Below are 23,363 nucleotides of genomic sequence, written 5' to 3' on the forward strand. Positions count from 1 at the left end.
ACTGGCTTTTTGGCTGCCATTATCTTGGCATACCAAGTTTCAGAGCTTGGTATCATCTCAATAGCTAAAAAGCACCATGTATTTCACAAGGACTAAATGATCCTCTATACTAATCCTTCCTTCATCCCAAAGGTAGACTCTCGTTATTACAGATTTCAAGGAGTGGTCCTTCCATCCATTTGCCCCAAACCACAAAACTGTAGGATACCCATAGGGCCCTGAAGATCTGTTTTAAGAGAAGGGAGTCCCTTTGTCTCTCCAGCTTCCTTTTTGTCTCTTTCCATCCAACCTCTCTCAGAAAGGCAGCATCTCCCCCTTCCATTGCCCAGTTAATTAACCCCAAATAGCAGATAAGAGTTCTGCACTTTCTTTATATTTTGGGAAAGCTAATAATGCCTTATGCCTTTGGAATGATGATTGCACCTTCCGGTTCTCTATCCTCAGAGTTCTAAGCCAGAGCGGGAATGGATGCTAGACGTGGCCAAGGTTTACATGGGGATTCGAAAAAAGCTGAAGCCCCCTTCACAGTAAGTGACTACGGGATCCCATTAAATTTACAGTAGTAGGGTTGTGAGGGAGACGCCTGGCCTGCAGACCAGACTTGAACCACCAGACCTCCTTGTCTGGCCTATGAGGCCATTTTGGCCAGCAGTTGCACTTGTTGTCCTACATGACATGGGAGCTTGGGAAGCACTGCCCCCTTTAAACTTTGACAGGCGTCAGTCGCCTGATGTAATTATGACATCAGATGAATGACAGCAGGGGATTGTCTCACTCTGTATCCATCTCTGCTACAGGTGGGGTTTCACTCTGGTTCTAGAAAAGCAGCAACTGTGAGTATCCATTCTATGTTGCTTTGTTCTTTCAGTGTGAGGAGATGAGCTATTCCTCCCACTTTCCCTCCCTCCCTCTGCCCCAGGGCTTTTCTCATCTCAAGCACTGCATGGGACAGGGTGGAAAGAGCCTGTCACAATGGGACTGCCTCTGATGCATGAATGTGACTATACAGTGGTGCCCCGCAAGACGAATGCCTCGCAAGACGGAAAACCCGCTAGACGAAAGGGTTTTCTGTTTTGGAGGTGCTTCGCAAAACGAATTTCCTATGGGCTTGCTTCGCAAGACGAAAATGTCTTGCGAGTTCCTGCAGTTTTTTTCCCCCCTCCCCCCCTTTTTCAAAGCCGCTAAGCCGCTCATCAGCTGATCCAATAAGCCGCTAAAAGCCGCTAAGCCGCTAATAGCGCTAATCTGCTAAGCCGTCAATGGGCTTGCTTCGCAAGACGAAAAAACCGCTAGACGAAGAGACTCGCGGAACGGATTAATTTCGTCTTGCGAGGCACCACTGTAGTCCACAAATGGCATCCCATGTCCATATTAAAATGGCAGGTAGTGTACCACCCACTTTCTTACAGGCTGCTGTTCAGCCTGAGAGTGCAGTTGCTCAGGGACGCACCAAAGGGCTGCTTCCATCACTTGTGAGGGCAGTTCACTGGCTAAGACCAGCCGTGTCTGGCTACTGCTCACAGCTCCCATGCCCATCAGGCAGCGTTAGGGAAGAAAAGAAACATGAATTGAAGGTGACATTGTCCTGCTCACTGCCTCCTTTTGGAATCTGTTGTAGCATAACTGGACAAACTTGGAGAGATTCAGGTGCAGGCCTTTCCCTCACAGGTTTCAAGTGGGAATTACAAATCCTCCAATCCTAATCTCGGTGGCTGTGAGTTGCAACGGCTGAATGAAACTTCCATAGTCAGAGACAGCAAAGCCCCTGAGATTCTGGGGACAAAAGAACAGTGGGTGGTCCATGCCCTATCATTGAACTTAGGAAGGCATCTGTCTGGCCATTGGTGGAAATAGAAGCAGGTCTTTGGTCCAATCCAACAGGGCAGTTTTGATGTTCTTTTGAGTCCTTTCCCTGGATAAATTTCACCAGCCACCTTTATCTGCTCCAGGGAATGCAGCACTGCCTGTTGAGCTAGGGAGTAGGGTGGGACAAAAGTCATCAATGTTGGCAGTAACAGGGAGTGTTTGTTCCACAGGTATTTAGCATGCATGGGGCAATCCGATCTGTGGGACTGGACCACCAGCATCCTGAAAGCCCAGGTGTGTAAGAAAGCACTCAGCCAGGAACATGCAGTGTTCCCTTCAGTCCAAGTTATGCATAGGGAATTGCTTTCAAGTAGTTTGCTAATGAAATATCTGTGATTGACCGTAACACTGATGTGATAGTTTTGTTCTGATTTGTGATGTCATCACAAAAAACGTTTCCTGGATTGTTCATCCTTTTATCTGGCAACGACCTGCCCTTGTAGTGACAACACCCAACAGAGTCTTACCTGAAAATATATTCAGATGGGAGATCTGCCACGGGTCACCCTCAGGAAAAAGCTCAACTATTCCTTCTTCAGGTGAAACTCACCTGTTTTCACTCCAAGGACAAGTTGTTTCAGATTTTCAGTGCATTTGTTGGGGAAAATGGTTAGAATCCAATGTGGAAGCATTTATGCTTTCATGACAGGACTTCCCTCTCTCCTCCCGCCCCCATGCATACCTAGCACCCTCCCCAAATTTGCTCCAGAGGTTTGGGGGAAGTTCTGAAACAGATATGAGGGGGCCACAGGGAGAAGAGAGGAGGGAAAGTCCCTTAGGGCAAGTGTGAATCTTTCCACCAACACAGTGGTAGGAGTAGTCCTTCAATCACAGCAACCCTATAGCAAGCCAGAGGGCCAGAAAATGAATGCCTCCCTTCTTCACTATATGGCTACTTCTGTTTTGCAGCTTGAAAAATTGGGTGGGCAAGAAAAATTGTGGCTCTTTCACCCAGCAAAGACGGGATGCTTTCCTTTCCTACAAGGCACAGTGAAATGGGGTGAATTGTGTGTGTCTTGTACCCACACTCTTGTGCAACATAGCAAAAATGTTGTTGAAAAGCCAGCAAAGTAAAAGGGAAAAGGAGAGGATGATGTTGCCCCTTTTCTATTCTTTTTTTTCAACCATAGCCTTTTTAGTGTTGGGGAGGTACATTGGCTGTGCTTCCTTTTACTAAACATTTTGCAGCAGCCGCCTCCTCCAGATGCAACTCTTTCATTACTAATGTGAAGTTCCCTAAAGGGTTAATGATGAAACCCAGATAGAAATAATCAGAAGTGCCATAAATAGTCCACTGCTTTATAAAAGGTTTTTGCTTTGCAGCCATTTTCTGCCTGCAACGATAAAAGGGAAAATCTTTGAACTCCGTTCCAAATAAAAAACCATTAACGGAGCTGCAAACTTTGCATGCTAAGCTTTCTACCAAGCATCATCTTTGCCTCTGACAGCAGGTGCCTGTGTGATTGTGGTGGGTGCTGGGCTTATTGTACATTTTAAATATTCCAGTTAATTCTGCATTTCCAAGTCCTGTACGCAGACAGACTGCATTTGTGACCAACTTATGGTGGAAGACATCACTCATTCTCTGTTAGCCTGCCCCTTGCATAGAGACCCAAGATATCACTTTCTGAAACCTTTGTTCACACAAGCAACCAAGTACACCCCAGCAGAAAGGGTTTGGTTTCTTTTAAGTGACAATAATAGCTTTGTAACACAGAGAGTGGTCCTCTATGCACTGGCTGCAAAAAAGAGAGGAAAAAGGAGATATGGCGATTTTATCTAAGTTGTTTTGGTGATTCAGTGGTTTAATATGAAATCAAGGTACAGTGGTACCTTGGGTTAAGAAATTAATTCATTCTGGAGGTCCGTTCTTAACCTGAAACTGTTCTTAACCTGAGGTACCACTTTAGCTAATGGGGCCTCCCACTGTCGCCACACCACCACAGCACAATTTCTGTTCTCATCCTGAAGCAAAGTTCTTAACCCAAGGTACTATTTCTGGGTTAGCGGAGTCTGTAACCTGAAGCGTCTGGAACCTGAAGCGTCTGTAAACTGAGGTACCACTGTAGATTTAAGCGTGTTGGTGTCTCTGGTATCTTCTCTCATCATGGATGCCAGCTTATATTATGGATGTATGTTCTGTAATATTTTATTCATACTATTGCTGCAAGTTGGTCATGACCTTTGGCTTGAACAATAAACTTCTGAACTTAATAATAATAATAGTTGCCTGCCTCTTGTGAAGGAAGCATGTTGGTTCAACAGGTAGTCACTGCAAGCGGTTAGTATCTATTACTAAGAACACACTTATAGAATAATAATAAAAATATCCATTGCCTCTTCTACTCAAAAGGGCAAAATAACCTTGCAGGCCTGAAACAAGAGATATCAAAGGATGGCTCTCTCCTAAAATCAGTCTCATAATGTAGCAACCGGCCAGATGAAATGTGGAAGGGGCAGCCATGTTTTGATGTATATCTCCACAACTCAGCTCACTTCATGTCAGACCTGGGCTGGGAGAAAGCATCTGAAGCAATGGCACAGATTAAGACAGGGTACCAGCTGCCCTTATGCACATCTTTTGTTGTATACATTAGAGCCCCATACCTAGAAGTAGGGAATGTCTGACCCAATGACCAGACGCAAGCCCCCGCTGAAGTGGGAGGGGTGGCATAACGTCAGTGAACATGTTGTGACTGGTAATATAAATAGTTGTCGACTTCCCTTCCTTTAGCATGACAGCATCCGCCCAGTCATCCTGCGTCGGCGCTCGTCTTCTGACCTATCCAAGCAGAAGTTTGGCACCATGCCCCTGATCCCTCTACGGGGAGACAGCACCAATCCCACCATGCTCTCTGCTAACCAGACCCTGGTAAGGCTGAATGACCTAGCTCCTGCCAAAGCACTGCTCTTCCATGAAACAAGAGCAAGCTGCAAAGCATGAGCAGCTTTAAAATCCCTGTGCTCAAATGTAAAGCATTTCCCTCTGCTGGTTGTATGCCCTAAGAAAGTGGTACAGTTCGTGCCAGAGCCCAGGAAGAGTAATTGGTGGGTGATCTATTTCTGTGTTTAGCTGAAGTTATGGGAGAGTCACTTCCTCATTACAAGAGGAATTAATTCCCACATGATGTCTGAATGTGCTTCATTGAGAACACTGTCTTTGCCCCAGCCTCGTCCATGAAGCCAGGGCCTCTATCTTAGAAGAACAATTGGCAATGAAGCAACCAACGAATTGCTTCTAAGAAAGCTCTTCTCAGCCAATAAATCTGAATTGGTGTTCACCTTAAGCAGATCTCTTAGCTGGTTGAGGAGCCACCAGCCCCTTCACCTTGTGAGCTAGAGGGCCTCCTCATGACTTATTCTTCTGGTGCCCTGGATTGTAAGTGGAAACTGCATGCCCAGAAAGAGCAACAGCAGAACCTTCTGAAAAGAGGATGAGGCATACTTTGCCCCTCTTGCTTTTTCTCCAAAGGAAAAACAAGATGGTATAAAAATAAACCCAGCGACCCCAACCTCTGGATCTCTGCTAAGCTTTCCAAGTCATAACCAAGACTGATTAATCTGCTCTTCCTTCTTGTCTGCTTGTGGTGTGAATTGCATCATCTGACCACTTTTATTCCTCTTGTTTGCAGCACCGCCTGCACACACGAAGGACACTGTCCATGTTTTTTGTAAGTACCTATGCATTTACAGTATTACATACTTATCCTGTATGCCTTACACTGTTAATAGAGGGGGGAAAGACCAAGCTTTCTCCCAGAGGTAGAACCCTTGAACCCTTGTCTCACACAGAAGCTCTCACCTGGGAGCTTCCCTTTCTTCTTCTCCCAGTCTCCCACCCTGGGAGACCTTCCCTTCTCTGCCTCTCACACAGGGTCTTTCATCAGCCAGCCATCACCTTCCTGTGTGTACCCTCATTAATCCAAAGAGGACATCAAACAAAAAACAAAGCAAAAATGTAGTAGATAAAAGGAAAAAAAGAGAAAGAGCAAAAGCAGGAAGCAAACGATAATGAAATGGAGGGGACCCCTCCATTTAATCATCTGTTGCCTCCCGCTTGACTATTCCACTCTCACATTCTGGCAGACCTTTATTGCTATTTTCCTTCAAAGGTTCTGTGCATTCTTTGGTTTGATCTTCCTCTGATCCATTTTCATTCACCGTTTTATGCATCTTGGCTCCAAGCCAAGGAGGAATCCGGGCCATGGTGCTGCAGAATGTCTGTGGAGTGGGCAAGCGCTCCCTCTTTCAAACCCGGTTGGATCTGGGCCATCCCAGAATGGAGAATAGCCAAGCTGTCTCCCCTGAGCCTTTTCAGAAAACTTGAACATTGTCCATGCATGCCAAACAAAGTGTGAGCCACTGACAAGCTTAGTTGCCTCTAGCCTCACCCAGGACTGCCGCCTGCTCTGGCAAGGAGAAGGAAGGGTGGCATCCTGGGCCTTGACTTGTGGTTGAGGCCTATTAGACACACCTGCAGTGTCAGAGCCAAACCAGGGCAGGAGGCCAGACTTCTAGGATTTGTGTGATTGCACACATAGTCCTGGGTAGCTTACTAGACCAGGCCTGAGCCTCAGGCAATTAGGTTATTGGTCCAAGCTGCAGAGACTAAAATTGCAGAACCAGGGCCAGCCCAACCTTGAGGCAGACTGAGGCAGCCACCTCAGTGGCAGAATCCCATGAGGCAGTGTCCCCATGGGTGTCCCACCTGCTCCTGCTGCCACTACCACTGCAGAAGGAACAGTGGCTTCCGGTGAGATTTTGCTGGAAACCGCTGCACAACCCCCGTAAATGAGGCTCAGCGGTGGTGGAGATGGCACCTTCCTGTTTTGCCTCAGGCGGAAGAACAGGACAGGCAACCCCTGCTCAGAACAATTGTGGAATGTTTCTTTCTGCCGCGAGCCCAAGCAATGGCAAATCCATTAATGGCCTCCTTTTGCCTTGACTCCTCACAGCCAATGAAAATGCATCAGGATTCACTAGAGGAGCAGCAGGAGGTGGCTGAGTCTGAGCCTGTCTATGAGGAGGTGGGAAACTTTGCCGACATGGGCTTTCTGGAGCTCCAACAGTCCCTGCTGCCTCCCGTGGACCGAACCAAGAAGCCAGTTCCATGCTCAGAGCAGGCAGTATCCAGCTCACTGCCCCCCTGCCCAGCCCCCAGGACATCTGGAATCAACGTGGCAAAAGGATGCTGCTTTGAGAGGACCCTCAGGCTGGAGGAGGGGAAGGACCTCCTCCCAGACAAGCTCCCAGGACACAGTGTGGTCCCAAGTGCCGCTGTAGGGAGAATGACTGAGTTGCCTCAAGGGTCACCTGCCCCAGACTGGGAACAGGGGCAGTCAATAGAGGCACCTGCCTCCCCTCCAGAACCTCCAATGGGAGAGGAGCCTCAAGCTGGTGCCCCCAGGAAGAAAAGCTTCCAGGCAGACTTGTCCATCAGTGACAAACTCATGCAGGAGCTGAGTTCTGCCATTCTCCGGAAGAACGAGTGCCAGGCACCTGCCACAGTGGGAAAGCAGAACCCCCGGGATGGGGCCCAGGCACAGCTGGAAGGGTCACGGGATCTGAGGACTGAGATCCCTTAAACTGGAACTAGGCTCACCACAGTCCTGAGCATGACACATGAGTAGCGGGAGGCTGTTGGTCTGCATCACGTCTCTGCCTGTGATGGGTAGAACCAAATACCCTGCCTGGAAGCGTTGCATTAAGAAATCCTCTCCTCCTCTCGAACTATTTTATCCTTAGAGTTCCCACCCACTTCTAGAGAGGAAGCGTGGTGGAAAGCAAGGTGGGATGATATTTACTAAGGCAAGGGTGGTGCCCCGCTCAGCTCCAGCTCATATCCACATGCAGAATGTGGTGCTGCGTGCAGGATTCAGGTTCCTGGGAACCTCAGCTTTCATTTTTACAAGTTTCTAGCCCTCATGCTAAGATTATACTCTTGCCTATGTGCAATGCCTGAATGAATCATAGAAGTCAAATAGGTGGCTGAGTATGTCCTGTGATAATGTGAACATGTCACAGACTTCAGCTGTTCATGGTGCAAAATTTGAATGGCGTGGCCATATATTTCTGTTTAGACAGGCCTGCACAGGGAATAAATGTTCTTGAAAAGGTAAGGAAATCCTGAGCATTTCCAGCAATATTCATACTGCCACTTGGAATAAATGAATTTTGTACAACAGAGAGCAAGAGTTTGTTTATGCTGAGTTATCTAGAACAGAGCTGATTAATGTGCACGGTAGATATGGGAGCCAAAGATTTGTTCATACCGTACTGGAGACAAGTAAATGAGCCACAACTGTTTGAAGATTGGTGAAGGGAATGCGGTAAACCACTTCTGAGGTGGTGATGGTGACTGGGTGAAACTCCTAAGGAAATGTCTCAAGACTGCACATTCCAGTTGGCCCTCAGGATCCAGAGGCAGTTAAGAACACACTTCACTCTTCTCAGTTGGACATCTGAACTTCACAAAATCATAGAATTGGTCATCTAGTCCAACCCCCTGCTATGCAGGAATCTCAATTAAAGCATCTATAACAGAAGACCATCCAACCTCTGCTTAGAAACCTCAAATGATTTGGATCACCACTGGGACATGTGCCATTTTCCTGATGAAAATTCTCCTTCCCTTTTTGCCCTAGGCAGCAAAACATGCAGCTACGCATCTCTAGTTTTTGCCCTGTGGGACAAAAAGCATCGTGGAAGTTTTTTAAATCAGGAAAATGCTGGGACCTTTAAATACCCACCCATCCCTACTGCTTTTTTTTTTTTAGTTGTGGCTTTCCCAATGGTAACATCAACTCTGACTCTCAGATTCATTTATGATCCAGGCAGTGAACTTGAAATCATTGGAATCAAATCTAAATATTTATGAAAGTGAAGCCAAAAACAGAGCCAGCTATTCATCAACTTTGAGAGAGGACAAAGTTTGAAAGAAACACACATGGGCTACATATAACAAGTATAAAAAATAACATTACATTTAGTTTATATCCAACACGTCCTTTCCAACATTCAACAAAAGGAGGACTCTCATCTGCCAGCTGAAGTCAACATGGCACAAAATTCAAAATCCAGCCAGGTGAGAGCTTGTTTCCAAAGAGACAAGCTGGACAGCCTGACCAGCAGGTGCCATATTATGGGTAGGAAAGAGATAAGAGCTATGAGGCATTCAACTCTGCTCTTAGGACCTGGCCACTTAACAATTAATATACAGTGGTACCTCAGGTTACAGACGCTTCAGGTTACAGACTCCGCTAACCCAGAAATAGTACCTCGGGTTAAGAACTTTGCTTCAGAAATCATGCTCTGGCGGCGCGGCAGCAGCAGGTGGCCCCATTAGAAGTGGTGCTTCAGGTTAAGAACAGTTTCAGGTTAAGAACAGACCTCTGGGACGAATTAAGTACTTAACCCGAGGTATCACTGTATATACATTTTCCCCAAAGCGAACAATTGATCAGAGGTGAATAAATAAATGCACAGGGAGAATATGTTCACCCTGTTTTCATATTTTTAAAGGGCTTCTGTGGCATTCGTACGGAGCGCCCGGTCATCTCACTGACTATTGACCCGTACACCACTAATCCGCTGCCACCAACCAGGTCCTCCCCGGTAAATCACTTAGTCTCAGTCAGGTTCTCAGGTTAACAAAGAAGAGTGTAGTTTATTGCAGACACAAACAAACTTTAACTGCATTCCAAACGTTGTTACTCTTTACCTTCTTAGTCTTATTTTATCCTGTCTCTATCTCTACTACCTCCTCTCACACAAGAACCAACTGCACTGTCTCTTTATTTCCAACTGTCTGCCAACTGCTTTTCCAACTGCCTTTCCCAACCAACCAACACACTAAAACCAACCAACTACCCACACCCAAACCTCAGGCTAAACCCTTTTATAAACAGGTAGGCTCCACCTCTGGCTTTCCTATTGGTCTACATATTAACCCTTTCTCTCCCCCTGTACAGACATTTTCAAACGAACAGGCAAACACCACATCCCTCCGCCCTTAAAGAAGTTTGATCAGGAGGGATAACTGAACAGAGTTACACTCCTGATCAAACTGCATTTGACATTGAAAACAACTCAGTTATCTACAGGAAAAATTATTAACTGTCCATGGTTAACCTTCACCATCGGGTCTCTTGATAAAGCATCGGCCACAATGTTCAGGGACCCTTTCACGCTTCTTATGGTGAAACTGAAGTCCTGCAGCCACAGGGCCCACCTCATCAGTTTGCTATTACTTCTCATCATCCTAAGCCAAAGCAAGGGTGGATGATCGGAGCAAAGTATAAATTTCTGGCCCCAGGTTTTAACTTCTGTAGGGACTAGACGATAGCAAAACATTCTTTTTCTATCATGGAAAGGTGTTTCTGAGTAGCAATTTCTTGCCGACATACCTGATCGGATGCAGGTTGTCTTCCTCTCCCGGTTAACTCAGCACGGCTCCAATCCCAGCATTCAATGCATCTGTAAAGATGGTGAACTCTAGGTCGTAGTTTGTTGTGACGAGGACTGATCAGGCAGTCAAGGCATTCTTTAGCGCATCAAATGACTGCAGGCACACTGATGTCCACTCAACACACTCCGGTTCTTTCTTGTGAATCAAGTCGGTCAGTGGTGCAGCTAGTTCACTGAACTTAAGGATAAATTTTCAATAACACCCTGCCAAACCTAAAAATGCTCTCACTTTCTTTTTTGATGTACGAGTAGGCCTGTTCGTAATTGCCTCCACCTTGGTCTCTAAAGGCTTTACAGTGGTACCTCGCAAGACGAATGCCTCGAAAGACGAAAAACTCGCAAAACGAAAGAGTTTCGTTTTTTTAGTTGCTTCGCAAGACAGATTTCCCTATGGGCTTGCTACGCAAGACCTAAACGTCTTGCAAGTTTGTTTCCTTTGTCTTAAAACCGTGCATTCACTTCGAGGAGGAACTCATAGCACGCCGTGTGGTAGCCTTTTTTGAGGTTTTTGAAGACTTTGGTGATTTTTGAAGCTTTTCCAAAGTCTGTGCTTTGCAAGACGAAAAAATTGCAAGACGAAAAAACTCGCGGAACGAATTAATTTCGTCTTGCGAGGCACCACTGTATTATTCCTCCACCCACCATATGTCCAAGGTACTTGATTTCTGAGTCCCCAATCTGACTTTTACTAGCCTTAATGGTCAAGTCTGCCTCTTTAATTCTTGTAGAACTAACTCTTGGTGCTCTTTGTGTTTGGACCAGGTTTGACTAAAAATTGCAATATCATCGAAGTAACCTACTGTAAACTCCCTTAATCCATGCAGGATCTTATCTACTAGCCGGGGCGGGAGAGTGCTAGAGTTCTGTCTAGTCAAGTTGAGTGGGATCAATTCCAATCTGTTACCTCCGAGGATGTGGACAGGCTGCTTGGACGAGTGAAGCCAACCAACTGTCTCCTGGATCCTTGCCCATCCTGGCTTATAAAAGCTAGCCGGGAAGGACTGGGCGATGGGCTTCGTGGGGTGGTGAATGCTTCATTCCGTGAGGGAGCCTTCCCAGACCCGCAGAAAGAGGCGGTTATTAAACCGCTTCTTTAAAAACCATCTTTAGATGCGGCAACTATTGCCCAGTTTCAAATCTTCCATTATTGGGCGAGGTGATTGAGCGAGCGGTGGCCGAACAACTCCAGGCACGCCTGGAAGAAGCGGACCATTTGGATCCCTTCCAGTCGGGATTCAGGCCTCATCATGGGACTGAAACTGCCTTGGTCACACTGGTTGATGATCTTCGGCGGGCTAGGGACAAAGGTGAGAGCTGTTTCCCAGTTCTGTTGGATCTCTCAGCGGCGTTTGATACCATCGACCATAACATCCTTCTGGACCGTCTTGAGGGGCTGGGAGCTAGGGGCACTGTCATACAGTGGTTCCGCTCCTTCCTCCTGGGCCGTGTTCAGAGAGTGGTGGTGGGGGAAGAGTGTTCAGACCCCTGGGCTCTCACTTGTGGGGTGCCTCAGGGTTCTGTCCTCTCCCCCATGCTTTTCAACATTTACATGCAGCCCCTGGGAGAGATCATCAGGAGGTTTGGGCTGGGTGTTCATCAGTATGCGGATGATACCCAGCTCTACCTCTCTTTTAAATCAGAACCAGTGAAGGCGGTGAAGGTCCTGTGTGAGTGTCTAGAGGCGGTTGGAGGATGGATGGCGGCTAACAGATTGAGGTTGAATCCTGACAAGACAGAAGTACTGTTTTTGGGGGACAGGAGGTGGGCAGGTGTGGAGGATTCCCTGATCCTAAATGGGGTAACTGTGCCCCTGAAGGACCAGGTGTGCAGCCTGGGAGTCATTTTGGACTCACAGCTGTCCATGGAAGCACAGGTCAAATCTGTGTCCAGGGCAGCTGTTTACCAGCTCCATCTGGTACGTAGGCTGAGACCCTATCTGCCTGCGGACTGTCTCGCCAGAGTGGTGCATGCTCTGGTTATCTCCCGCTTGGACTACTGCAATGCACTCTACGTGGGGCTACCTTTGAAGGTGACTCGGAAACTACAACTAATCCAGAATGCGGCAGCTAGACTGGTGACTGGGGGCGGCCGCCGAGACCATATAACACCGGTCTTGAAAGACCTACATTGGCTCCCAGTACGTTTCCGAGCACAATTCAAAGTGTTGGTGCTGACCTTTAAAGCCCTAAACGGCCTCGGTCCAGTATACCTGAAGGAGCGTCTCCACCCCCATCATTCTGCCCGGACGCTGAGGTCCAACGCCAAGGGCCTTCTGGCGGTTCCCTCATTGCGAGAAGTAAAACTACAGGGAACCAGGCAGAGGGCCTTCTCGGTAGTGGCGCCCGCCCTGTGGAACGCCCTTCCAGCAGATGTCAAAGCGATAAACAACTACCTGACATTCAGAAGACATCTTAAGGCAGCCCTGTTCAGGGAAGTTTTTAACGTTTGATATTTTATTGTATTTTTGCTTTCTATGGAAGCCGCCCAGAGTGGCTGGGGAGGCCCAGCCAGATGGGCGGGGTATAAATAAATTATTATTATTATTATTATTATTATTAAGGTCGCTGGCACATTTTTTTAGTACAAAGGCCATCACTTTAAACTCATATAATCCATGGGGACTTCTAAAGGCAGTCTTTTCCTGGTCCCCAGGACATTCTTACTTGATAATAGTCTTCTGTCAAGGCTAGACAGGTAATGAAATAGCACCTGCCTATGGTCTCAATTAGGTCATCTAAGCAGGGCATTAGATAGGCATCTGCCTTAGTGACGTGATTTAACTTTCGGTAATCAACACAAAATCTTATCGAGCCATCAGGTTTGTCTACCAGCACTACCGGTGCTGCCCAGGGATACTCTTAGGGTGTTATGATCCCTGCCTTTAGCATCTCCTGCACCTCGTTGCGGATTTTATCCATGTATGTCCCAGTTATCAGATAAGGGGTCACTGCAATGGGTTTAGCATCCCCGGTGTTTATGCAATGGACTTTGCTATTCCCGGAACATTACTAAAGACTTCCACCTATTGAATTTAATAAATAGAGAAGTTGAGAAAAAAATTACATGGACAAAACAAAGATATTTTGAACAGGCAAATAAACCGGTTAGGATGCTGGCATGGTTTATTAAAGAAAGACAGGCAGAAAGAGTAATTGACGAAGAAAAAGAAATTATTGACCCAAAACAAATCAAAGAAAGATTTATAAAATTTTACAAAAAAGTAGAATTGAAAGAGGAAAAGAAAATCCAAAAATACTTATTAGAAAATAGATTACCAGATATAGAAGAAGAATACGCAATTTTAAATTCAAATATTGAACTTGAAGAGATTTAAAAATGATTAAAAATATGAAGGATGGGAAATCGCCGGGACAAGACGGAATCTCAGTAACATATTATAAAAAATTAGAAGAAATAATAACACCCAAATTACAATTAATTATGAATGAAATTTTAGACAAAGGAGAAATATCCAATTAGTGGCAAGAAGCATTGATAACCCTTATCCCAAAGCAAGGTACAGATTTGAGACTTATAAAAAACTACACGCCAATATCTTTATTGAATATAGACTATAAAATATTTACTGGAGTTCTTGCAAATAGAATGAAAACTCTGCTAAAAGGAGTAATTAAAAAAGATCAGGCAGGATTTTTGCCAGCCAGACAAATAAAGGACAACACTAGAATAATTATAGACTTAATAGAATATGCCGAAATGAACCCAAGTAAAGAAATTTCAATGCTTTTGGTAGACGCTGAAAAGGCATTTGACAGTGTCTCTTGGAAATTTATGATCAAAACCTGTGAAAGTTTAAATTTAGGTAAAAGATTTATGAATGGAATTCAAGCAATCTACAAAAAACAAAGAGCCAAATTAATCCTAAACAACGAAATTACAGAAGAATTCGACATCGAGAGAGGGACACGACAGGGATGTCCTTTATCCCCACTCCTATTTATAACAATATTAGAAACCCTATTAATAGCTCTGAGAAAGGACAAAGAAATAAAGGGCATATGTCTTGGTACACCGTGTTACAAAGTAAGAGCATCTGCAGACGATGTGATCATTACAACCGAAACACCAAAAGAAAGTATAAAAAAAGCATTAGAAAGAATGAAAGAATTTGGCGAAGTAGCAGGATTTAAATTGAACAAAGATAAATCGAAATTGATAACTAAAAATATAGCTGAGAAAGGGAAAAAGGAATTAGAGGAAACAACAGGACTAAAAATAGAAAATAAAGTGAACTACTTAGGGATATGTATTACAAATAAAAATACAAATTTATTTAAGGATAATTATATTTAAAAATGGAAAGAAATTAAGGGAAGTATGGATAAATGGGGAAAACTAAAACTATCATTCGGAGAAAGAATATCTATGATTAAAATAATGATACTCCCCAAAATTCTATTTTTATTCCAAATGATTCCAATTGTAATAGGAACTAAATATTTTATAAGCTGGCAAAGAGATCTTGCAAATTTTATATGGCAGGGGGGAAAGGCAAGGATAGAATTAGAAGTAATGACGGGCCCAAAGGAAAGTGGAGGATTCACAGTGCCAGATTTAAGAAAGTATTTTGAGGCAGCGTGTTGGTGTTGGATAAAAAAATGGATATTATTAAAAGACAATGAAGTCCTAACACTAGAGGGCTGGGACAAAATATACGGCTGGCACGGCTATTTATTCTATGACAAAAAAGAACAACATTAAAAATTTACAAATCACATAGTAAGAAAGGCTCTGTTGGATGTCTGGGAAAGATCAAAAGGAAAAATTATTGAGAAAATTCCCCAATGGGTTTTGCCAGTGGAAGCAACCACAACATTAAAGAGTAATGTAAAAGAGACTTGGCCAACATATAGGGAAATATTAGAGGATATAGACGGAAATATTAAATTAAAAGCTTACGAATAATTACAAACATTTGGAATAAATTGGTTACAATATTATCAATTAAAAGCAACATATGAAAAAGACATAAAAAGGGGGGATTTGAAAATAAAACCTCAAAATTAGAAAAGGAAATATTGCTAAGCGATCAAAAATACTTGCAAAAATGTATAGATTATTAATGAAAACCACCTTAGAACAAGAGACGAAAGGGGAAAACATGTTAAAATGGGAGCACAATTTGGGATATGAGATAGATCTGGAAAGATGGAAAACTTCTTGGGAGGAAAACATAAATTTTACTGCGTGTGATTTATTAAGGGAGAATTTCAGAAAAATTCACCTAACCCCTGACAGATTGTCAAAAATAAATAAAAGGAACAATGACAAATGTTGGAAATGTAACAGAACAAAAGGTACGTTATATCACATGTGGTGGATACTTGCCCAAAGATTAAAACCCTTTGGGACATGATCCATGAAGAAATAAAAAAAATGATAAGGACATCACACACAAAAAAGGCAGAGGCATATCTATTAGGAATTCTAGATAAAGATATCCTAAAAGATAAAACTAACTTATTTCTATACGCGACAACAGCAGCAAGAATTTTGATTGCTAGCTATTGGAAAGAAGACAGCATCCCAACAAAAAGAGAATGGTTGGGGAAACTTTGTGAGTACCTGGAATTAGCAAAACTGACGGATATAATAAGGAGAAAATCCAAAACTATGGTTATGAAGCAATGGGAGTTCTTAAATGATTATTTACAAAACCAGGGCTCAACTACAAAAATCTGGTTGTGTTTAGAATAATCTTGTGCATAATATAAAAAAAATACAAAGTGAGACATTAAGGAAATCCAAAGGGAAAATATGAAAAACAGAGGTTCTGACGAACAGATTATTAAAAACGTGTGAGGTAAATGGTGGAAGTCTTTTTTAAAAAAACAACAAAAACAATTTATTTAAGGTAGATAAGGACAAGATGAAATTATACAATTGAATATAAATATAGATGGGAAACGGCTATGTATTGTGAGTACTTACCTACTTTAAAAAATTTTCACTTATGATATTTTTCTTTTACTTCTTTATTCTTTCTTTGTTCTTTTCTATTTTTTCTGATATCTTTCATTTCACTGCTTTATTGTGAATAGCATTTTATAGAGGTATAAATAACTGTAAATATGAAAAGAGACAAAATATTCTCTAATTCTTTTTCCTTGGTTAGATGTATTTTTTTTCTTTTGTATTTTCTTTTGTTGTGAATATGTATGTTTTCTAATTTGTACTTAATAAAAAATATTTTAATTTTTTTTTAAAAAAATATTGTTATTTAGGGGAATTGAATTTAATTCTAAATTATATACTGGAAAGGGACGTGGGTGGCGCTGTGGGTAAAACGTCAGTGCCTAGGGCTTGCCGATTGCATGGTCGGTGGTTTGAATCCCCGCAGCGGGGTGAGCTCCCGTCTTTCAGTCCCAGCTCCTGCCCACCTAGCAGTTTGAAAGCACCCTTAAGTGCAAGTAGATAAATAGGTACTGCTTTATAGCGGGAAAGTAAACAGCGTTTCCGTGTGCTGCGCTGGTGCAGGCTCGCCAGAGCAGCTTCGTCACGCTGGCCACGTGACCCGGAAGTGTCTCCGGACAGCGCTGGCCCCCGGCCTCTTAAGTCAGATGGGTGCACAACCCTAGAGTCGGACACGACTGGCCCATACGGGCAGGGGTACCTTTACCTTTTTTTATATACTGGAAATGTGGGAGATTACAAGGGGTAAAAAAAATAATGGATGTACCATGCCATATTAGAAGCAAAAAAAATTGTTCTGATGAATTGGAAGAGCCGCAAAAAGATTCCATTGAGCACATGGATTGCTAATATGGACAGACTAGCTACATACGAACGAATTGCATGTCAAAGCAAATTAAGAATGAATAAATATGAAGAAATCTGGAAGGAATATTTAAGCGATAAGGCGGACGGTGATGGGAAGTAGGGGGATGAGAGGTGGGGAAATATTGTTAAAAAGGTGTAGTCATAGGTATATCAGTACTCAAATTTGAAATGTTAAATTGTGTTATAAGTGTTATTGCGGTTTTTGTTGTATGTGTTTTTTGTGGTTGTTTTTTGTCTTGAAAAAATGATTAAATAAAAACAAAAACCAAAGCAGCACAAAAGAGTCCAAGATGCTGGTAAAAGAAGTAGCAAATTCAAGACATAAGTACCAGTGGCTATATGGACAAAATGAGGACTGAGAAATAATAAAGATGTATCAGCAGAAGCTTGAGGCCTTAAGAAGTACAGAAAAATCTTTTTTGCTGCAGGCCCCACTTGCTACCTTTAATGCCACTGAGGTGTCACTCTTCAGCCCATCCAAGATGGGTTTGAATCGTTCAACTTCATCCATTTCTGCTCGTTGTGTCAGTGCCACCAGAACGTGCTCATGCCTATGTAAGAGTAAGGAAAACAAATCAGTAACAGATTATCTGACAGTGCAATGCTAGCCATGTCTACTTGCTAGTCCCAATGAGTTCAATGAGATGCACTCCCAGGTGCTTTAAAGATGGCAGTCTGACTTTCATACGCTCGCAACAGGAAACTATGTAAGAGTTTGATAAATTGTGCATCTACTGTATTAAAATTTCTAAAAACTGTTAAGAACCAATGTTGCCTTGGATCCAAAACCCCTCCTAAGCAATATGGAGTAGGATGCTGGGCTTCAAAATGGGGATGACCCCAAACCTTACACAAGCTTTGTTCAGCTTCTGCTTCTTAGGCTTCAGGCCGCTGTGCAGATGACATGCACATTAAAACTTGCCATTTAGATGTAGCCTTCCAGTTTTTAATGTATTTTGAAAAGGATCCCAAGTGCTAGACTGCCCACCTATGAAATACAACTAAACCAAAAGATAAATCGCCTATAGTCACTTACATATCCACAGGCTGAGGCAGAATGCAGAGGGCAGACAGTAGCGTGATAGCATCAATCATCATGGCTGGGACTTTGGGGTCAACGGCTCTTGCCAAAAGCAGGATCCCCTCCTCCGTTTCAAGCATCGTCTTAATTCCAAACTAAAAAAAAAGGGGGGACACACCCATTGAGTGCATGCACCATACAGAAAGGTTGCCAATGCCACAGGAGGAGAGTAAGGCAACTGTCTAACCTGGGAAATAGGTGTAAGGAGGGGGGAGGGACAAGACCCCCCCCCCAAGCTGACATGTGCAAAAGTGATGTGGGGAAGATCCCATAAGTATGCAAATTTAAGAAGGGGAGCATCTCAACTGAGAGTAATCACACTAGAGGTTTCTCCCTCTTAATCTAGAAGTTCATTTACACTTCATCTCTTCTCTCCTCAAAGTTTTGATGTGCTTTAACCTATATACATTTTAAATTAGATTCCTCACACTATTTCCCTCTTTATCTTCAATTCTGTTGCTTGTTTAATTTACACTGCCTCTTCATTCAAGTTTCTCCTTTTTTCTTCGCCCCTTTGCTTCGTCTTGCTACCTTCCTTCCAATACAATACAGTTCCTATTTTCAAACAGCTCTACTCCCTTGCTTCTCTTACTTTCTTACTGCTTTCTTCTCCCCTTTTAACCTCCATGCTGCTGCTGTGTGTTGCCTGGAAGGAAGGCGTGGCTGCGCTCTGCTCCAGGTGGCTGCCATCAGCCTGAGACCCTGCAATATCATCTGCCTTTCCATCAGGTATATAGAAGGGGGAGGCTTCCTGAGGCGAAGCGCCATGTGCAACACTGCTTGGCATGGCACTTGGTGTCTCCATGGAGCCCCTCTGTTTCTCTGCCCAGCACCAGATTTCTCAGTGGTGACCCAGGACTTGGAGCCTGAGCTTCCACAGCAGTATCTGCCTGCCATGAACCAGCTAGGGCAGCAACAGCAGCAGCAGCAGATGTGTTTAATGTTTATGATAATATTTTATTTCTTTGACAATGATGCAGTTTCAAATGTGTCTTTTATATTTGATCTCCTTTAGTAGTGTTTTATTTTGAAATGTTTAAGTTTTTTGTTTGTGTTTTTGTTAACTTTGTTGTGTTAATCGTGCAGTCTATATTTGAAATCTTTAAGATAATATTTTAGTTTCCTGCTAGCATTGTTGCTTTGAAAGTACACTTTATATTTGATTTTCTTCTACAAATGTTCTATTTTGGATTGTTTTATTTGTTTTAAAAAGGATAAAATGGTATAGTAACTGTGGAGTTTGTACAGAGCCCCCAGTTGTCTCACGGACTATTGTCCCATACACCACTAATCTGCTGCCACCAACCAGGTCCTCCCCAATAAACCACTTAGTCTCAGTCAGGTTCTTAAGTTAACAAAGAAGAGTATAGTTTATTGCAGACACAAATAAACTTTAACTGCATTCCAAACGTTTACTCTTTACCTTCTTAGTCTTATTTTATCCTGTCTCTATCTCTTCTACCTCCCCTCACACAAGAACCAACTGCACTAACTGTCTATTTCCAACTGTCTGCCAACTGCTTTTCCCAACCAACCAACCAACCCACTAAAACCAACCAAATACCCACAACCCAAACCTCGGGCTAAGCACTTTTATAAACAGGTAGGCTCCGCCTCTGGCTTTCCAACTGGTCTACATATTAACCCCCTCTCTCCCCCTGTACAGACATTTTCAAACGAACAGGCAAACACCACAGGAACAAATATTATTATTATTAATAATAGTAATAATACCAGCTTGATTCTAATCTGGAGAGCTCTCTCTTTCATCTCTCTTCCCCTATTCCCAGCTACTGGAAAATTATTGCACCATATATTTGTTGGGCTTGCTCAAGTCTCAATTAAAACATTTATCCCATGACTTCCCACCTCCATTCCTATTCCATTTTCTTCCCTTTTGTGTCTGTTCTCAACTGCAAACTGAAGAATGGTCTGGCTTCTTGAGCAATTGTTATACAGAGCTGAGTTACACTGTGTTTTTAACCACCACTCTCATTTTTCACTGACTTTCTGAAGTTTGCCTACTGATTCTAAAAAAGTAAGAAATGGCAGTTCGCAAATATTTATGTTGAAAACAAAGGACATACCTTATTGTTCATGAAAGCTTTTAAGCATCTAATGATCTCATGTTTGATCTGGATGTCATACGGCCTAGTGGGGGATAGAGAAAGGAATCTGATTATTTATTTTTCCAAAAAAATTATTGGTTTTCACAATATTATAAACAAACACATAATACAAATATAACAAACATAAATCATAGCCTTATTGAAAATTACCATTATTAACTTTGTTAAGTGACTTCCTCGCTTCCCCTTAGGTGAATTTCATTGCAAGTCCTTTTAACGGTTTTCCAAATCCCAATTTTTATAAAATTTAACTTAAACATTAACATCCTTAAATCTTCACCTTATATAATTAAACATATTAATTCATCACTTAACATAAACAAAATCCAAGCCTATTAAGTATCTGCAAGCTGTTTCCGGTTATTTTAACTTAACAAATTTAACTAAATAACCATTAAATTTATTCCATTCTTCCTGATATTCCTCCTCCTGGTTGCGGACTCTTCCGGTTAGGTCAACTAGCTCCGAAAAATCCATCATCTTCATCTGCCATTCTTCTACTGTTGGTAATTCTTGGGTATTCCACTTTTTAGCTAACAAAATACGAGCAGCAGTTGTGGAATCTGATTATTTATGGTCATCGGTTCCTATACAATTATGTATAATTTTACCACTCCACTCAAAGAAGCTCCTGGTCCAGGCAGCATTAAGAGTTGAAACAAGATGCCACAACCTTCAATAGAACTTTGGGGTGAGGAGAGCAGAGGGAGAAGGATGTTTGGAAAAGACGGTTTCCCTCAATCTGAGCTCCACTTTTCCCCATCCGCATATTTGCATCCTTGGCCTAACTCAGCTCCTATATTCTCTTCTTTCAACCATGTATGAAAGCCTGTTAGCAGGCATATATAGAGATATCCTTGTCCCATTTATCTTAAAATGCTCCACCCCAAAGCAAAATAATCTCATTTATTTCTTTATTTTATTTCTAGCATTTGCACTCTGCTTTTCAACCATTTAGGCTCCACAGAGTGGCTGACTCAGCAATGAAGTACATTCTTGAAGTACAAGCAAAACACATTTTTAATCTACTCCTATATTTAGAAAAATGGCTGTGAAATAATACATACATGTCCCCAGTCATCTCACTGGCTTATCTGTTCAGATGTTATAATGGCCCTGGACACAGGGCAAGCCCACCCACGAGGCAAGGTAGCCACGCACCTGCCACTGCTCACCTGGCACCCGGCAGAGGAGGAGGAGACAGGGTGGGGAGGGGAGGGGTATTTATTTTCAATTTCACCTGCGCTGGCAAAAGATCCAGGTGATAAGAAACAAAGACATCTGAGAATTAGCATCTTCCACACCAGACACACACAAATTTTACAGGGACTTGAAACATAAAGGTACATAGGGAACCACCTTATTTAGCCCAGGATTTTCCTGCTCTTAGCAACTGCTGAGAGCCTAAAAAGCAGAGGGTCTTTCACAGCCTCCTGCCCTCCCCTCCTCCGAGGTCCTTTTAACTGGAGAGGGAGAGATCAGAAACCGGAGTCTCTTCTATATGGAAAAACTTGGCTCAACCCCACCATCCAAAATCAAGCCTGCCCTCTTCCTGATCCAAGCCCTCTACACACAGAGAGAGAAACGAATGGCACCTGATTACAGCGGTACCTCACAAGACGAAATTAATTCGTTCTGCGAGTTTTTTCGTCTTGCGAATTTTTCGTCTCGTGAAGCACGGATTCCCATAGGAATGCATTGAAAATCAAACTTGCAAGACGTTTTCGTCTTGCGAAGCAAGCCCATAGGGAAATTTGTCTTGCGAAGCAACTCAAAAAACGAAAAACTCTTTCGTCTTGCGAGTTTTTCGTCTTACGAGGCATTCGTCTTGCGAGGTACCACTGTATTGCTTAATGGTGTCGGTCAGGTGCCTCTCACTGTGTTCTTTTGGGTCCCTGCTGAAGACCTTCCTATTTAGAAGCAAGACTACCCAGACGTTTAAGAAAACCTGCATGAGGTGTGTGTGTTTTCCTATAGAAAAAAATCAGTCTCAGTCTACTCTATTCTGGTTTCTAAACTTGCCGTGTGTTTTACAGTCCTGGCTTTGTAACCGTAAAGAAGCGACGCCTTTCTTATTCCTCCTGTTTGTTTGGTAGACCACTCTTGTTTTCCAATTAGATCCCACGCCTGCCGGCACCCAAAGGAAAGGGAGCGGGGCGAGGGGTCAGGCAGGGAAGGAAAGAAGGGAGAACTTCGGCCGGGCTGAGAGGGACGGATCCGGCATCCGGGGCCGCCAAAGCCAAAGCCCCCCCTCTCCCCCCGGGAAACGCCGCCGGTGGGACACCTGCGCGGGGAGGGAGCCGGAGGCCCGGGCCGCTTCTGCCCGCCTTTCCCCGGCCAGCGCGGGACCAGGCAGAGGACGAGGAGGCGGGGGCCGCGGGCTCCGAAACGCCCCGACAGGTCCTTCCCCCCCTCCCTCCGGAGACACTCACGAATTTGCGGGACTTCCCGCCGCCTCCTCCTCCTCCCCCGGGGTCTCCTCCAGGCACGGCCGTGGCGGGGGCCTCGTCGGCGGGGACCTTGCTCTTCTTCCTCTCGCGGCCGGTCCCGCGCGAGGGTCCCCCGCCGCCACTGCCGCCCTCCATGGCCGGGCGCGAAGTCCGCCCCTCGCCGCCGCCGCCGCGACCAGGACGGGGGCAGCTCGGCTCTCCTCTCCCGGCGCAGCCAGCCAGTCAGTCAGTCAGTCAAGGAGCGAGGCGGGCAGGCGGCGGCTCCTGACAGCAACGGCGCTCGACGCCCACCCGACGGGACCTCTCAACCGCCGGGCAGCCGCGCCTGCCGAGCTCCGCCTCAGCCGGGCTCCGCCCTCCGTCACATCACAGTGGCTGCTCCGCGCGCCGCCCCGCCTCCCAGGAAACAGGCACGTGAGACGCAGCCACGCCCCCTCGGCTCCCTCGCCCGCAGCAGCGGGAGAAACCAGGAGAGCGCAGAGATAGGAAAATGGGGTAGAGGGGGGCAGGTGAGCCCGGAGAAACAACTTCCAAGATCCTTTCGGCGCTATCTTTCTCTCTCCTCGCCTG

The 23,363-nt window shown here is 44.2% G+C and overlaps 2 protein-coding genes across 4 annotated transcripts in view; one reads left to right on the forward strand and one right to left on the reverse strand.

The window, feature by feature from the left end:
- ARAP3 (ArfGAP with RhoGAP domain, ankyrin repeat and PH domain 3) overlaps window positions 1–8,050 on the forward strand; it is a 37,212-nt gene extending 29,162 nt beyond the window's left edge. For all 3 annotated transcript variants that reach the window (XM_083748367.1, XM_083748368.1, XM_083748366.1), the window contains 6 exons: window positions 445–527; window positions 798–833; window positions 2,037–2,100; window positions 4,601–4,738; window positions 5,499–5,537; window positions 6,822–8,050. In XM_083748367.1, the coding sequence (XP_083604493.1) occupies window positions 445–527; window positions 798–833; window positions 2,037–2,100; window positions 4,601–4,738; window positions 5,499–5,537; window positions 6,822–7,451 (990 nt within the window). In that variant the 3' untranslated portion in view covers window positions 7,452–8,050. The remainder of the gene's footprint in view (window positions 1–444; window positions 528–797; window positions 834–2,036; window positions 2,101–4,600; window positions 4,739–5,498; window positions 5,538–6,821) is intronic.
- Window positions 8,051–15,730: 7,680 nt separating this feature from the next.
- Window positions 15,731–20,390, reverse strand: LOC310848905 (protein diaphanous homolog 1-like). The gene is made up of 4 exons (XM_083748501.1): window positions 20,302–20,390; window positions 18,170–18,309; window positions 17,576–17,684; window positions 15,731–16,416 (listed from the first exon to the last, which is right to left on the reverse strand). The coding sequence occupies exons 1-4, from the start codon at window positions 20,311–20,313 to the stop codon at window positions 16,399–16,401; spliced, it is 279 nt and encodes a 92-aa protein (XP_083604627.1). The 5' UTR covers window positions 20,314–20,390; the 3' UTR covers window positions 15,731–16,398.
- Between the last annotated feature and the right edge of the window lie 2,973 nt (window positions 20,391–23,363).

This window comes from Podarcis gaigeae (assembly GCF_964106915.1).
Source record: "Podarcis gaigeae genome assembly, chromosome: 7".
In the NCBI taxonomy this organism is placed as follows: Eukaryota; Metazoa; Chordata; class Lepidosauria; order Squamata; family Lacertidae; genus Podarcis; species Podarcis gaigeae.

Coding starts and splice junctions, on each gene's coding strand:
- LOC310848905 (XM_083748501.1), bottom strand. Junction 17,685..18,169: donor CTGCCTCAGCCTGTGGATAT/GTAAGTGACTAT, acceptor ACTCTTACATAG/GCATGAGCACGTTCTGGTGG.